This window comes from Orycteropus afer, unplaced genomic scaffold (genome assembly GCF_000298275.1).
Source record: "Orycteropus afer afer isolate SDZICR_OR568_19922 unplaced genomic scaffold, OryAfe1.0 scaffold00079, whole genome shotgun sequence".
Taxonomy (NCBI): domain Eukaryota; kingdom Metazoa; phylum Chordata; class Mammalia; order Tubulidentata; family Orycteropodidae; genus Orycteropus; species Orycteropus afer.
The window spans coordinates 3,995,885-4,012,161 of NW_006921666.1; the positions used below are offsets into that span (position 1 = coordinate 3,995,885).

Sequence of the window (16,277 nt, forward strand, 5' to 3'; positions counted from 1 at the left end):
TCCCTTTTCTTTGTTGAAGAGGGTCTGTGCAATCCTTCTGCCTAGTCCGCCATCTTGCCCCGCCTCCCCTTGTTATTTCTTTTATTGATTTCTAGTTTTATACCATTTTGATCAGAGAAGATGCTTTGAATTATTTTGATGTTTTTGAATTTATTGAGACTTGCTTTGTGGCCTAATATATGATCTTTCTGGAGAATGATCCATGTGTGTTGGAGAAGAATGTGTGCTATGCTATTGTTGGTTGGCATGTTCTGTATGTCTGTGAAATCAAAATGGTTGGTTGTGTTATTTAGATCTTCTGTTTTATACACACACACACACACACACTTTTTATTGTGATTTGGGTGAAAGTTTACAGAACAAATTGGGTGAAGGTTTACAGAAAAATTGTTTTTCCATACAACAATTCATGCACATTTTGATTTGTGTCAGTGATTGCAGTCCCCACAATGTAACAGCTCTCTTTTCATTCCTCCCTGTGGTTACCATTTCCATTGCTCTTTCTTTCCTGTCCTTTCCTGCCTTCTGAGCTGTATACTTGGGCAAATGCTGCCTTTTTGATCTCGTATGGTTGGTTGTTATAGGGAGTGTGTTCCTGCCTTGTGTTATTGTTCACCTTATAAACCTGTCTCTTGTTTGACTGAAAGTTGAGCCATGGAGGTGAGTTCAGTTCCAGGCTTGAAGGGTATCTAAGGGCCATAGTCTGAGGTTCCACTAGTCTCTCTCAGATGAGTAAATGTGGTCTTTTTTATAATTTTGAGTATTGTTCCACATTTCTGTCCTACTGTATCCAGGACATCCTATTGTGATCCCTTTGGAAGCAATAAGCAGTGGTAACCAGGTACCATCTAGTTTTCATCTCAGGGTCATAAGCCTTGGGTTTGCATGGTCCATTAGTCCCTTGAAATAATTGTTTCCTTGTGTCTTTGATTTTCTTCAGTCTTTGCTTTAGAAAGGGAGAGACCAATAGTTGTATCTTAGATGGTCACTCACAAGCTTTTAAGACCCTATTCGCTACTCACCAAAGTAGAAGGTGGAACATTTTCTTTGTGGACTGTATATTGCCAGTTGACCTTGATGTCCCCCCAAGACTATGATGCTGAGCCCCCAGGCCCAGTGACTCATTCCTTCAAGGTCTTTGGTTATAGTTAAGAAGTTTTCATAACTTTGCCCTCTGTATGCTTTACTGTATTCATGCATATATTTGCAGCACATAAAAATACATATGTAGAAGAATCTTCTGTCAAACCTATTATGTATTTGGGAATATAGTCCCATTTGCCTTCCCATTCTTCTTCAGCTTGTGTCTGTGTATCCACCCGTAGATAATTGTTGTTACTGTTACTGCAGGATTGTGCATGTAATAGTATTTACCTTGTTGGTTTAACTCCTGTGCTCCTCCCAGTGTCTTCCTCTGCCTTGATCATTTTGTGCTGACTTCCCCTTTATTGTATATTGCCTTTCCCTTCACCCAAGGTAATGTGTCTACCCTCTAGCTAGAGATCTACCCTTCCTTCCCCTCCTATCCCTGGTAGCCTTCAATATACCTTTATTCTGTGTATAAAACTTTTCTTGATTTTTTTTTATAGCAATGGTCTTATACAATATTTATCCTTTTGTGTTTGCCTAATTTCACTTACTATAATGTCCTGCAGGTTCATATATGTTGTTGTTGTTGTTGTTATGTGCCGTCGAGTCGGCCCCGACTCATAGCGACCCTTCCTTGGGTTTCCGAGGCAGTATCACTACGGAAGTAGGATTGCCCAACCTTCCTTCTGAGGAGTGGCTGGTGGGTTTGAACTGCCAGCCTTCTAGTTAGCAGTCAAGCGCCTTAGGCACTATGCTACCAGAGCTCCCTTATATATGTTAGGAAGTATTTTGCAGATGCGTCATTATTCTTTAATGTTGCATAGTATTCCACTGTGTGTATGTACCATAATTTGTTTATCCATTCTTCTATTGATGGGTACTTGCGATGTTTCCATCTTTTTGCTGTTGTGAATAATACTTCTATGAACATTTGAGAGCTTTTCTATCTTTGCTGTTTTTTTTCTAGTTGTTCTGTGCATTGTCAAAAATGGTGTGTTAAAGTCTCTTATTTTTATTGTAGCACTGTTGGTTTCTTTTTTCAGTTTTGTTAGGGTTTATGTATTTTAGAGCTTTGTCATTAGGTGCATAAATATTTATTATGGTTATGTCCTCTTGGTGGATTGACCATTTAATCATTATATAATGTTGTTTTCTTTAACTATGGATTTGGACTTAAAGTCTCTTTTTCAGAGATTATTGTCATTCCCAGTGATCCTTTTTTTAAAGACTGATACTACAGTGCAAGTACAAGAATTTCTCACCTCCACCATTGGCAAGACAGTGTCACATGTGGCCATGCCACACATTTTTGTGTGATATTGATTCTAAGATTCAGCCTGCACATTTAATAATAGTGTTAATCTTCTTTGCATAGCAGAATAGAACTCAGGAAAATGTTTTCTAAAAAGAAGTTTATACCTAAGATTTGAGGCATGAGAAAATCTCAAGAATCCTTTATCTTACTCTACTGAAGGTAATTGTCTGTAGTATTCATTTTCAAAAGCTTTTTGTTTAAATTTTTAATCTCCATAGATTCAAAACTATAAGGACTTTTCTTTGTATAGCATTCTTGTAGTTTGCTGTTTTGGAGTTCAGTTAGTGAGGATTAATGTGTTTTGGGTACCTCATTGTTACTTAAAACTTTTTTGATTTTTCTGTTACTCTTCATTGTGCTTGAATTAAAGATAATTTGTCACGGATCCTGGTATATCTGAATTTGGAGTTTCCCAAGCTTCTGTACTTTGGAAGTGGCAAAGCTGCTAGTCTACATTTAATTTATTCCCAAACTTCAGAGTAAGGCTAGATATTCTATGAACTTGTGTGCCACTGTCAGTGCCTCATTATAGATCAGCACTGCTCAGCAGAGCTCTGTGTGTTGACAGGAATACTCTATTTCTATACTGGCCTCTAGCTACATAAAGCTTCAATAACTACATATAGCTATTGAGTACTTGAAAGTGACAAGTGCAGCTGTTGTTGTTATGTGCCATTAAGTCAGCCCTGACTCATAGCAAGCCGTCCTTGGGTTTCTGAGGCAGTATCACTATGGAAGTAGATTGCCCAACCTTCCTTCCAAGGGGTGGGTGGTGGGTTGAACTGCCAGCTTTCTGGTTAGCAGTCAAGTGCCTTAAGAAACTAAACTTTAATTTTATTTAATTTGATGAATTTATATTCAAACAGCCACATGTGGCTGCTGCTGTTGTTGTTAAGTGCCATCGAGTCATCCCTGACTCATAGCGACCCTATGTACAGCAGATCGAAATACTCCCTGGTCCTGTGCGAGCCCCATGATGCTTATTATACCTGAGCCCATCATTGCAGCCACTGTGCCAGTCCATCTTGTTGAGGGCCTTCCCCTTTTTTGTTGACCCTCCAATTTACCAAGCATAACATCCTTCTCCAGGGAATGGTCCCTTCAGACAATATGACCAAAGTAGGTGAGATAAAGTCTGGCCATTCTCATTTCCAACGAGCAGTCTGGCTGCCCTTCTTCCAGGACAGATCTGTTAGTTCTTTTAGCAGTCCATGGTGCTTTAAGTATTCTTCACCAACACCACAGCTCAAAAGCATTACCTCTTCTTTGGTCTTCCTTACTCGTTGTCCAGCTGTCCACATGTGGCTCATGGCTACCATATTGGACAGTACAGTTTTAGATAAATTTATTTATGGTTTTGAATCACTTTGTTCCACACTTTCAGTACACCCACATCCATATCCACCCACTCACATCCAGAAGGACTCTTGAAAGATAAGGAATTTGGTTTTAAGCTTGGCAAGTTCACTTACTGAGCTACCTCCCCCTTCTAAGGAGACGAAATAGCTCAAAGCCCTTCTCTGTTTTTTGTAGCTATCTCATTATCGAGAGCACTTGAACATTCAAGACCCTGAGAAACGAAAAGAATTTCTTAAGACATGCATTGGGTAAGTGTAGTAGAGAGATGAGTTTGTGTATAAATGCCTTTATACAGAAAGAATAGAGAGAATAGGGGAGGGTAGAGTGGGTAGATATTTGAAGGTAAAGGCTAATAATTAGTTATAAGTCATCACTAAGGATTGTCTCATGTTCCCAACTGCCAGTCCCCAGAGTTTTCATAAAGCTAAATTTATTTTATTTAATTAAAAAGACCATCTTTTATTGGATTTTTCCCTCTACTTTTTGGTAGTAAAATAGGTTGTAACTTTTTTAAAGATCTTACATAATAAAATTAAAACTTTTACAACACTTTTCTGCACCTTTTTTTTTTTTTTTTTTTTTATGGACCGTATGTTTTCCAGTGTTACTGGTCCTTGAAATCTCAAAGTCCAAGAACCACTAATCCAGTGCAAGCTTTTATCCAGAATATGAATCCCTGTAAAACCTAGTCCCATGCAGTATTCTTCCAGTGATGGGGAGCTCAGTGCTCTTAGAAGCTCTTTTTATTATTCAACAACCTTCATTATTGGAAAGTGCTTCATTATATAGAGCTGAAACTTACTTCTTTTATCTTTCACCTACCCTCTTTATTGATGCGAACAAATCCAGGTTCTCTTCTACATGTCAGTATTTGAAAGTAGCTATAGTTCTGGTAGCATAGTGCCTAAGGCACTTGACTGCTAACCAGAAGGCTAGCGGTTCAAACCCACCAGCTACTCCTCGGAAGGAAGGTTGGGCAATCTACTTCCGTAGTGATACTGCCTCGGAAACCCAAGGAGGGATCGCTATGAGTTGGGTCTGACTGGATGGCACATAGCAACAACAACAAATGGATTCTATCCAGTAGACCTTGCTTCTCCAAGTTCAGCGTTCACAGTTATTTCAGTCATTCTTCATGTGACATGAATCCCAGGCTTCACATTTGGATATTTGTCTATGTCAGTGAAATCCTTAATTCTCATGTTAGCAAATACTGATTGTTCTGGTTACCTAGTGCCGCTTTGACTAGAACATATACCACAAATGGGATAACCTTAACAGGAGTTTATTCTTACAAGTTGGAGGCTTTAAGTCCAAGTTCAAAGTGCCAAGCTCTAGGGGCTGGGTGAAAGCCCCTCAACCTTGGGGTCCAGCTCTGCCTCCTGCTCATGGCCCACTGGAGCTAGAGGCGTGTCTTCACTCAGACAGCTGCTGGCTGCTGAGGCTGAGAAGCCCCAAGGTTGACAAGTAAAAAGGCACAGTCCTGATTACCAAACCACATGGCAGGCCATTAACTTAAGTCCATTGTAAGTCTCAAGGTCGGTAGAGCATAGCAGGCTGCTGAGCAATGACACAGCTACATGCAGGGTCCAAGTGTGCCGTAGGCTAGAGACCATTCTCGAAGCTGCTTCTTATATCCAGGAAGCAGACTACATACCCAAAGGCAGCTACTCAGCTGCTCCCAGTAGATTCCACCATGGAGTTGATTACCAGTCTCATTGTGGGGAATACTACATCCACCTGCCGAGCCACTCAACCAGGCCTAGCCAAGCTGACGTACAAACATAACCATCACACTGATGATATATCATGTGGCTTCTGAGGAAAAAAAGACAAGTTAGAATAGTGAAGTAACTGGAACCTACTATTTTCTCCCTTTATCTCTTATAAAAACTGGCTGTGGATTACACTTGTCTAGGATTTTTTTGTTGTTGTTATGTGCCCTCGAGTCGGATCCAACTCACAGCAACCCCTCCTTGGGTTTCCAAGGCAGTATCACTATGACAGTAGATTGCCCCATCTTCCTTCCGAGGAGTGGCTGATGGGTTTGAACAGCCAGTCTAGGATGTTGTTGTTGTTGTTATGTGCCATCGAGTTGGCCGCGACTCATAGCGACCCCTCCTTGGGTTTCCGAGGCGGTATCACTACAGAAGTAGGATTGCCCAACCTTCCTTCCAAGGAGTGGCTGGTGGGTTTGAACCGGGGTTTGAACCGCCAGCCTTCTGGTTAGCAGTCAAGTGCCTTAGGCACTATGGTACCAGAGCTCCCGCCAGTCTAGGATAGTATAGTTGAATTTCAGAAGTCTCCCTGGAGTGAATGGAATAAGGGAATAAGGCAGCACTTTCTAAAGGATAGATCTGTGAACTGGAAGTTGAACATCTGTTCTCTTCCTGGGCTTACCCATTGACTTACAATATGACTTGTAGGTAAGACATTATTTGTTCCTCAACTTCATTTATAAAAACATGCTATAATGTTGAAGATGGGACCCTTGGCATTTGTGTAGATCGTTGTCAATGTACAAATGTAATTTTAATTAATTGTAATTAATTTCATTTACCTTTATTACTCTCCAATAAAAAATGGCTGACAAATGTAAGTGAGAGTTCCTTCATAAGCAGTGACTTGAATAATAGAGCTTCACTGGAATCTGGATGATGGGCACTTGGCTGGCCTCACTCATTAGCTATGTAACCGTTTCACCAAACACTCCAGCTCCCTGAATGAGAGGACTCTAAGTCATGCCTCAGCAAAATCACTGATGCTACATATATTTATAATCCTTCAGGATCCCAATGAAATTGATGACATCTTAAACACAAAGTCCAAGACCAACGTCTACTCTATCGCCTGCCCCATCTCTCTGCCTTTCAGGGATGCTCTAACAGTGAATGGAGATCAGATTTGTGAACCACCATGAGCCTCTTAAGCTTTCAGTGGTGGTTTGGTTTAGAAGAGTTTGTTTCCCCTTTGAGTACAAAAGAGGTACTAACTCTCTGGCCCTATGCCAGTTTGCCCTTTTCAGCAGAAGACTCTGCACACATACAAGACCATTACACACTTCTGGAACGTCAGATCATCATTGAGGTTAGAGTCCTCACCAATGCTCAGTGCTATTCAGCATCTAGGAGACTTCTGTGCTTTGCTTGTGTACGTCATTTCCCGTTACAGTCCCTCAGAGTCTTTGCTTTTCTCCCTTTCCATGACAGCTCCCCTTTCTCCATTGTTTGTGGCATGTTTTCCTTCTCACCTGGTGTTACCCTGGAACTGTTTACTCTTCATCCCAGATCTCCCATGTCATAAGCACTTCTCCAGTCTTTCTCCATCCAACTTAGATCCACCATCATCTTATGGATTTTAAACTCTTCTGGGCTATCCTCCTAGGAGCCCTGGTGGCACAATGGTTAAATGCTTGGCTCCTAACCAAAAGGTTGGTGGTTCAAACCCAGCAGTTGCTCCATGGGAGACAGATGTGGCAGTCTGATAACCCTAAGATTACAGCCTTAGAAACCCTCAGTGGCAGTTCTGCTCTGTGCTGTAGGGTCACTATCAGTTGGAATAGACATCAGCAGGTTTTTGGGCTCTCCTAAGCGATGTCTTTCTTTTTCTCTTCTTTGCCTCTTCCCTTGGGAGGAAAAGGAAACTGCTAGTGTTACAGTTGTCTCTCCTGCCGTGAACATTATCTCCTCCATGAACATTATTCTTTTTCTTCTACATGACTCACTCCACTACAGGCAAATGATCGACATCTAGAATCAGCAGGACAGACTGAGATCTTCCGGAAGCATCCCCGCAAAGCTTCCATCCTCAACATGCCACTAGTGACAACGCTCTTCTACTCGTGCTTCTACCACTACGCGGAAGCTGAGGTACAGGCAGAGTGTGAAAGTGAGGCCCCGTAGGTTCTCCTTGCACAGGAGGACTGTAGTTCAAATTCAGTATTTTGATGTATTTTAGTGAAAATGAGTGTGTCTAGTTCTTAGACCTCTACCTGGAAGCTTTCCGGCCCTCAGCAGGGGAGAGTCAAGAGAAAAAGAGGTTTGTAAGGGTTTACATGTCTTTGAGTGAGCTGGCATGCTAGTATAGCATATTCTGTCTCTAGTGCTGGTTACCGTAGTGTTCTCTGTTCAGGGGACTTAATTTCAGATGGATTGGCTCAGTTTAGAGAAGAAAATAAAACCAAGGTAGAAAAGAGGAGCTACACAGTGTGAGGTAGCTGTGGGTAAAGTTTCTTTTTGAGTGTTTTTGTTTGTTGCTAAGAAGTTTGGATTTGATGGCCTTAAGTAGACATTTCCCCTTACTTGGATCCAGTAGAGAATTGGGGAAAGCACCATAGAAGTCAACCCAGTCCCCTTTCAGCCAAGTTATGGTAATGTCTGATTAGACCCAAAAGAGCATTTCTCGTAAAGTAATTGCCAGTATGGTGTGAAATGTAGAAAATCTGAATAGTGTCAAAGTAGGAGATTGGGAAAGTCAGTAACTTCCTTCTTTCCACCTTCGTTCTAGGGGACATTCAGCAGTCCCATCAACCTGAAGAAGACGTTTAAGGTAGATATCAATTGGTCGGGTTTTTTGATAAAATTAGTATCGGGGTAACTACGTGCAGTGGCTGTGGCTTTGTCACCTTGCCCAATAAGTCCTTTGATACAAAGGCAGAAAGAAGGAGCTTGTAGGAAATGAGAGAAGACTTCATCTAAATGGCCTGCAGCAATGCTTGGGCTTGGAGATTAAGGGTCACCTAAGAATTGTGTTGTTTTAAGGGGCAGAATCAATACCAGGCCATGTTTTTGCCCATCTTTTCTAGAATTCTCATGCACCTTCCCTACTCATTTCTCCTTTCTTTAACCTCGCTTGGTGTCTGCATTCTAGATCCCAGACAAACAGTATGTGCTGACGGCCCTGGCTGCTCGCGCCAAGCTTCGTGCCTGGCATGATGTAGATGCCCTCTTTACCACAAAGGTAGGTGCCCTGGAACTGTTTCCTGCTGCTCATGCATGGGGAAAAAGAAAAGGGCCATTGTATTGTCCTTTTATCTAATGGCCTCAAGGGACTATCAAGTTCTAGTTAGTGGTTTCTATTTTTCCTCTAGCTTTTAATATTCAAAAATTTCAAACTTACGGAAAAGATGAAAGAATGATATAATGAACGTTTATACTTATTGAGGAGCCTTGGTGGCACAGTGGTTAAAGTACTCGACTGACAACCAAAAGGTTGCTGGTTCAAACCCACCAAGTGCTCTGCAGGAGAAAGATGAGACGGTCTGCTTCTGGTCTGCTTCTGTAAAGATTTACAGCCTTGGAAACCCTGTGGAGCAGTTCTACCCTGTCCTATAGGATCACTGTGAGTCAGAATCAACTTGATGGCAGTGGGTTTTTTGTTTTTCTTTCTTAAATATACTCTTTAGTGAGCCCTGGTTGTACAGTGGTTCAGCATTGGGCTGCTAATTGGTGACCTGCTCCTCTGAAGATGACAGCCTAAGAAACCCTATGGGGTAGCTCTGCTCTGTCATACAGGGTTGCTATGAGTAGGAATTGATTTGACAGCACCTAGCAACTACAACCTCCATATACTCCTTAACTGCTTCACCAATTTGTTAGCATTTTTGCCATCTTTGCTTTTACTCTGTATATACACACATATGCCTTTTTTCTTTTTTCCATTATGAGTTTAAGAATGTTCTTTTTCTTGTTAATTATTTAATTAGTTACATTAATTACCAAGATAATAGATGCCTATATCAAAATCACTCTACGTTGTGTTGTTATATGCCATTGAGTTGGACCCGACTCATAGTGACCCCTCCTTGGGTTTCCAAGGTAGTATCACTACGGAAGTAGATTGCCCCATTTTCCTTCTGAGGAGTGGCTGGTGGGTTTGAACCACCAGCCTTCTGGTTAGCAGTCAAATGCCTTAGGCAGTACGCTATCAGAGCTCCTAAACACTCATTAAAAGCGTATAAAGAGTAAAGTTCTTTCATTGTCTACCTGCTCCCATCTCATGCCTTTTCCTCAAGACAAATGCTCTTAAAAGTTTGGTAGTTAGTTTCCAGACCTTTTCCCATGTGTTTACAAATAACAGCAAATACATATATGATATGAAAGATAGGGTTTTTCTACACAGATAAGCTCATAGTGGAAATTTTGTTAAGTAAACTACTGACTCCATTTCACAGTATCTCACAGACTTTTTTTCTAAAATTGTGCTTATAGATCTGAGAACTCATTTCATACCTCTTGCTCTTTTCTACTCTTTGAAGTTCCTTGACTTCTCTGGAAAACTCATCTCTCTTCATTTCTCTTTCATCCACCCTGTGTTCCCACCATGTCATTTTGGTCTGACCATAAACAGGATGACTGAGTCTGAGGGTGTGGGATATATCCTGCCTAGCTACTGCTACCCCATGTTCCTTTTTCAGAACTGGCTGGGCTACACCAAGAAGAGAGCACCCATTGGCTTCCATCGAGTTGTGGAAATTTTGCACAAGAATAATGCCCCTGTTCAGGTAATGGCTCCTACAGAAAGTTGCTTGTACGATATTCTAAGAAGTCCCTAATTTTAGCTTCTTACTATAGTGTCGGTGACAGGAGACCAGACCTGTTTGGTTTTCACCCAAAGGAAACTAATGGCTGCACTGGGCCTTGAGATAGAAGAAACCAGGAAGGAAAGTTCTACTCTGCCCTTTAAAAGTAATCTCAAATTGCCCTCTCCAAAGAGCATGTTCTGAATAGCCTATGTGGAGTACTGATGGACTATACAAATCATACAAAAGAAGCACTCACTGAGAAAGGGGTGTGGGCAGGGCACTGGCTCAGTCTGGAACGTCCCATTATGGCAGGGGTATCTGCCTATAGGGTAAAGAGGAATGTCTGCAGCTCTTCTTTCACTCCGTAGTACTGCATAGGGCCACCTCATTTTCTGTTGAATCTTCTTTTAATTTTTATTATGGTAAAATACATATAACAAAAAAATTTGCCTTTGTTAACCATTTTTAAGTGCTCAGTGACATTAATTATATTTATGTTGTGTAGTCATCACCACTATCTGTTTTCAAAAGTTTTTCTTTTAATCACCTCAAACAAACTCAGAACCCTTCAAGTAGTAATGCACCAAAAACCCCTAATCCCCACCCCTGGCAACCACTAATAAAGTTTTGTCTCTTTGCCTTTTCCTATCCTAGATATTTGATGTTAGTGGGATCATAACAATAGTTGCCCTTTTACATCTCACTCACTTCACTCAGCATGTTTTCAAGGTTTATTCATACTGTAGCATGTGTCAGAACTTCATTTCTCTTTGTGACTAAAAAATAGGCCATTTTATGGAGAGACCACTTTTAGTTTATCCATTCATCTCTTCATGACACTTAACATCAAGGTGGTTATTTCCACCTCTTGGGAATTATGAATAATGCTGTAATTAACATTCAAGTACAAGTATCTGTTTGATTCCCCATTTTCAGGTCTCTTAGATCTCTAGGAATAGAATTGCTGAGTCATATGGTAGCTGTATGTTCTATTTTTAGAGAAACTACCAGACTGTTTTCTGTAGCAGCTGTACCACTTTACATTCCCACTAGTAATACAGGGTTCCACTTTCTCCACATTCTTGCCAACACTTGTTGTTTTCTGGATTATTTATTTTTTCCCTGATAATAGCCATCCTAGTGGGTGGGACGTGGTATCTCATTGTCGTTTTGGTTTGCATATCTCTAATGACTATTGACTTGAGTGCCTTTTTATGTGCTTATTGGCTGTTTGTATATCTTCTTGGGAAAAATATCTATTCAAATCCTTTGCCTACTTTTTTTTTTTTTTTTAATTGTGATTTGGGTGAAAGTTTACAGAGCAAATTCACTTTTCATACAGCAGCTCACATACATTTTGTCTCATGACATTGACTGCAATTTCCCACAATGCAATAGCTCCCCTCCTTCTTCCTCCCCATAGTTACCTCTTCCCTGTGTCCTTCCCTCACATGTGCTCCTGCCTTCCTGAACTGTCTTCCTGTGCATACACAGCCCTTCTATTCTCCCATGATTGATCTCTCCAAGGAGTATATCTACCTAATGTAAATGTTCAGCTCATATTCCTGTCTTTTGTTTGGCTGGAAGCCATAGGAGTAGGTTCAATTCCAGACCTGACAGGCAGCTAGGGGTTCCATCAGGCTTTATCAGACCAGCAAACCTGGATCCCTTTTTTTTTTTTTTTAATGAATTTTAGTTTTATTCCACATTGTTCTCCCATTCTATCCAGGATCTCCTACATAGATCCCCTCCGTGTGGTTGACATTGGTAGCCGGGCACCATCTAATTCTTCTGGTCTCATAGTCATATAGCCTGAGGATTGCATGGTGTACCAGTTGCTTGGATTAATTGTTTCCATGTGTCTTTGGTTTTCTTCATTCTTCTTTGCTCTGGACGAGGAGAGACCCATTGTTGTTTCTAGATGGCTGCTTGCAAGCTTTTAAGATACCAGTCGCTACTCGCCAAAGTAGGTTGTGGAACAATGCTTTTGTGTAGTATGTTATGCCAATTGAGCTTGATGTCTCCTGCGAGTACAGTCCTGAGCCCACAGGTCCAACTACTTGCTTACTTTGGGTAGCTGGCTGTGGCCACAACTACAGACTTGGTTGTGACTGCAACCTTGTCCCTTGTCAGCTCTATTATATATCCGGGAATTCTTACGGAACATACAAATACACTTGTAGAAACATTGTCTTCCAGCCCTATACATGGTCATGGCCTTTGCCTACTTTTTAATTGCATCTTGATCTGAGAAAAATGGAGTTGATGATTGGAATTATAGCTATTGGATATTGACCTCTTTTACCTTCTCAGGATTTTTTTCTACATTTTAGAGCTCTGTGTTTTATGGTTCTGGGAATCATTAATTAGAAGTATCTCTTCCTACAGATATTACAGGAGTATGTCAATCTGGTGGAAGATGTGGACACAAAGTTGAACTTGGCCACTAAGTTCAAGTGCCATGATGTTGTCATTGATGTGAGTTCCCAGGAAATGAGATACCCTGAAACACCCTCACTGGAGAGTAGATTACTATATTCTCTGTCCTAGATCCTGAGATGCTTCCATAAATTCTGACTTAACAGATAAAATGATTTGACAAGAGTTAGTTTGGAGACCAGTACTCCTGCCCTTTAAGTGGTTTCTCTCTGCTTTCATAAATTTGTCACACTTAAGAGAATTTGTAGAACTGAATCAAGCCAAATACATTCTATGATGTGTGTCCAACATAAAAATCTGTGGGTGCTTGACCTCACTGTCATCCCAGTGTAGCTTCTTGGCCTCCCCTAGGACCTTGCTTGAAGTGGTAGTGACAAAAAGAAAAAGCGCCTGGTAGAGGAGGTTGATTGGGGGTTTGATATTATTTGTTTTGGTGAACAGACCTACCGGGACCTGAAGGATCGTCAGCAGTTGGTAGCATACAGGAGTAAAGTAGATAAAGGATCTGCGGAGGAGGAGAAGATTGATGCCATTCTCATCAGCTCGGTGAGCAGCTATCACTTCTCCCACTAGCAGTCTCAGGAGACAGTTCACAAAGTAGCATCCAGGGTGTGTTTCCAAGGCCCTGGTGGTACTGCAGTTAGCTGAGCCACATAGGTGTAAACTCTTCTGTAGCCCAAGGGTCAGATCACAGCTTTGAACAGCAGAAATTACTCTTGAGATGTGGGATGATGTAAAGGTAATCTAGGGGCTGCCAGCTGAGACATAACTGTAATGCTCAGGTAATTGTTAAACCTAGCAGGTAGGAGGGGCTAACTATTAGAAGTATGAAAGCAAATGTTATAGATTCAAACTGTCCAGTCTGTAGTCTCCTTTGAGTGTATTTAACTTACCTGCTGGAAATAAGAAGTGGGCGAAAGAGACTAACTCTTTAGAGAGTTCAGCTGGTTCATCTCTCATACCATGAAAGAGCTGAGCCTTTGGTTAATATGAAGCATTTAATTCCCTATTATTTTGAGACTTACCTTAGGGTCATGCAGAGCTAGTTAAGCTTGGCCCAGAGGAGGACAGAACCAGGGGGAAAAAAAAAAAAGCCCCCCAAATCAGGCTTATAAGCTATGGACTGGGTGTTTAATCTGTCTTTGAATAAATGACACCCTCACACATGTTAAATATTTTCTCCATGTTCCTTTGTTTCTCATTCCCTACCCTCTCTGATCCTTTTTCATTTGTACTCCATCTCTCGCTCTGTAAAGGTCAGTGAAAACTGACATTCCCTTGCTCTTTCCACAGCAAATTCGATGGAAGAATTGAGTGGCATTAGCTACCCTGAAAGGAAGCAGCCTCATTTCTTCTTTTCTTGCCTGTGAAAGAAGAGAGAGCTCTTCTCTGAGAGAGCCACATCATCACCTCACTTGGGCCCTTCATCCATAGGCAGGGCCTGAACCCCTTGGGACAGAAACCAGCACCTGGGCACAGCCAGCTGCAGACTGACCTTCTGCCCAAGGGCCTTCATCTAGGGGCCGAGATCAAAAGCTTTGACTACTCCTGAGTAGTACTCCCTCTACCTGGTGCTCATGTGAAGGCGGGAGTGATTTCTAGATTGGGCCCATACTGGACAAGATTGCTCTCAGCCTGAGAAAAGTAACTACTCCAGAAAGGAAGCCTCCTTGATTAAGAGGTACAGGGCACTCCATAGGGTAGCCACTCCATAGCTGAGATGACCCTGGACTTGATGCTGTACATCAGTGGTTCTGCTCTAAATGAAATTAGAACAGAATCAAAATGGCTGTATCCAGGGGACTCAGGAAGGGACTAGTGTTGCCCAAGACCTGCTGGAGATAAACTCGCACCAGATTGTGCATAGTCCTCCACTTTGTGGCAGAGATGGCCCAGACATCGTGCTTCTTCAGCCAGCGTCCCTCTCCTGTCCCGGCCTGCCCTCCGGCCAGAAACATATGCTTTCCTTTCTCACCTACTCACTGAGATGACCTTGAGTGGGTGCTGAGGCCAACCGCCTTTTCCTCTTCTCCCACCCCGGATCTGCGACCTTAAATGGAGCTCGGATTCAGCAGTGCTGGAGAACTCTCCTGAGTGCAGAATCTCGTTACTGTACCAGATGCTTCCGGAAGTTTCACCTGGACTGAACTTAGCAACAGTACTGACCTTCCAGATATTAACATGGAGGTTTTATTTTCACACTTGGTTTTTGACAAGAGGTTCTGTAATGCTGACTTGTCGCCCTGTCCCCATGTTACCTCCCCCTTCTGTGACCATGCTGGGCTTCCTTGGCACGTGGAGACTCCTAATAAACCTCTTTCCTCCTTGGCGCTATCTCTCTCCCTCCAGGGCTTTCTGTGCAGAGCGATGGCACCACTACAAGGCTGCCTCAGTGTTGCACTCAGCAGCCTGTCAACACATGTCAGGTTATTGAACAGTGGTGCTTATGGGAAATAGAACACTGAGCTGGGAGACAGAAAACCTGCCTTGTAAACCCAGCTCTGTCACTAACAAGCTGTGTGATCCTGGGTGAGTCCCTTTACTTCTCTGGACTCATCATCTTAATCTGTAACACGAGAACAGGGTAATCTCTAAGTTTGTAGAGTTCTATGATCCTCTGGCTGTGTGGAGTGGGTGAAGTGATAGGAAAAAGGAGGATGTGTTCGTAGAGAGGTAGCCAGCATGCCTTAAGGCAGTGTGGTTTTCAGCTGGGGGTGACTTTTCCCCCAGAGAGACATTTGGCAACGTTTGGAAACACTTTTTATTGTCACAACTAAGTAGTGCTATTGGCATCTGGTGGGTAGAGGCTGGGGATGCTGCTAAATACCTTGCAGTGCCCAGGACAGCCCCCACAACAAAGATGGCCTGCCCAAATGCCAGCAGTGCTGAGGCTGGCAAAACCCTACTTTAAGGGACAAAACTCCATGTTTTTATACCTTCACTTTGCAATTTTAGACCTTCACATGCAATTTCAGGCAACTTCATTTTTGTGTGAAATCTTTTCTTGACTTTTTACATTACGGGCCTTATTCAGTATTTGTTCTTTTGTGATTGACTGATTTCATTCAAAGGAGCTCTGATGGTGCAGTGGTTAAGCCATTTGGCTGTTAACCAAAAGGCTGGCAGTTCAAACTCACCAACAGCCACATGGAAGAAAGTCTATTTCCATAAAGATTTATAACCCTTGGAAACCCTTTTGGGGAGTTCTCCTCTCCTATACAGTCACTGAGAATCAGAATCAACTTGATGGCAGTGGGTTTTAATTTTACTCACCATAGTGTCCTCTAGGTTCATCTACACTGAGATGTTTCTTAAACTCGTTGTATAGGATTCTATTGTGTAAGTACCATTGTATGTTTATCCATTCATCCATTCATCTGTTGATGGGCATTTAGGTTTCTTTTTGCTGTTGTGAATTTGCTGCAGTGAACATGGGTGTGCATATATCTGTTGTGTCACCAATCTTATTTTTCTTATTTTATTTATTTATTTATTTATTTTTAATTGTGATTTGGGTGAAGATATACAGAGCAAATTCACTTTCCATACAGC

The 16,277-nt window shown here is 41.9% G+C and overlaps 1 protein-coding gene across 1 annotated transcript in view; it reads left to right on the top strand.

Moving 5' to 3' along the window:
- VIPAS39 (VPS33B interacting protein, apical-basolateral polarity regulator, spe-39 homolog) overlaps positions 1-14,039 on the top strand; it is a 49,797-nt gene extending 35,758 nt beyond the window's left edge. Inside the window, exons 11-19 of the mRNA XM_007941333.2 lie at positions 3,938-4,011; positions 6,775-6,850; positions 7,498-7,632; positions 8,270-8,311; positions 8,633-8,722; positions 10,179-10,265; positions 12,675-12,764; positions 13,167-13,271; positions 14,019-14,039. Coding sequence (XP_007939524.1) covers positions 3,938-4,011; positions 6,775-6,850; positions 7,498-7,632; positions 8,270-8,311; positions 8,633-8,722; positions 10,179-10,265; positions 12,675-12,764; positions 13,167-13,271; positions 14,019-14,039 — 720 coding nt within the window. The remainder of the gene's footprint in view (positions 1-3,937; positions 4,012-6,774; positions 6,851-7,497; positions 7,633-8,269; positions 8,312-8,632; positions 8,723-10,178; positions 10,266-12,674; positions 12,765-13,166; positions 13,272-14,018) is intronic.
- Positions 14,040-16,277: the final 2,238 nt, after the last annotated feature.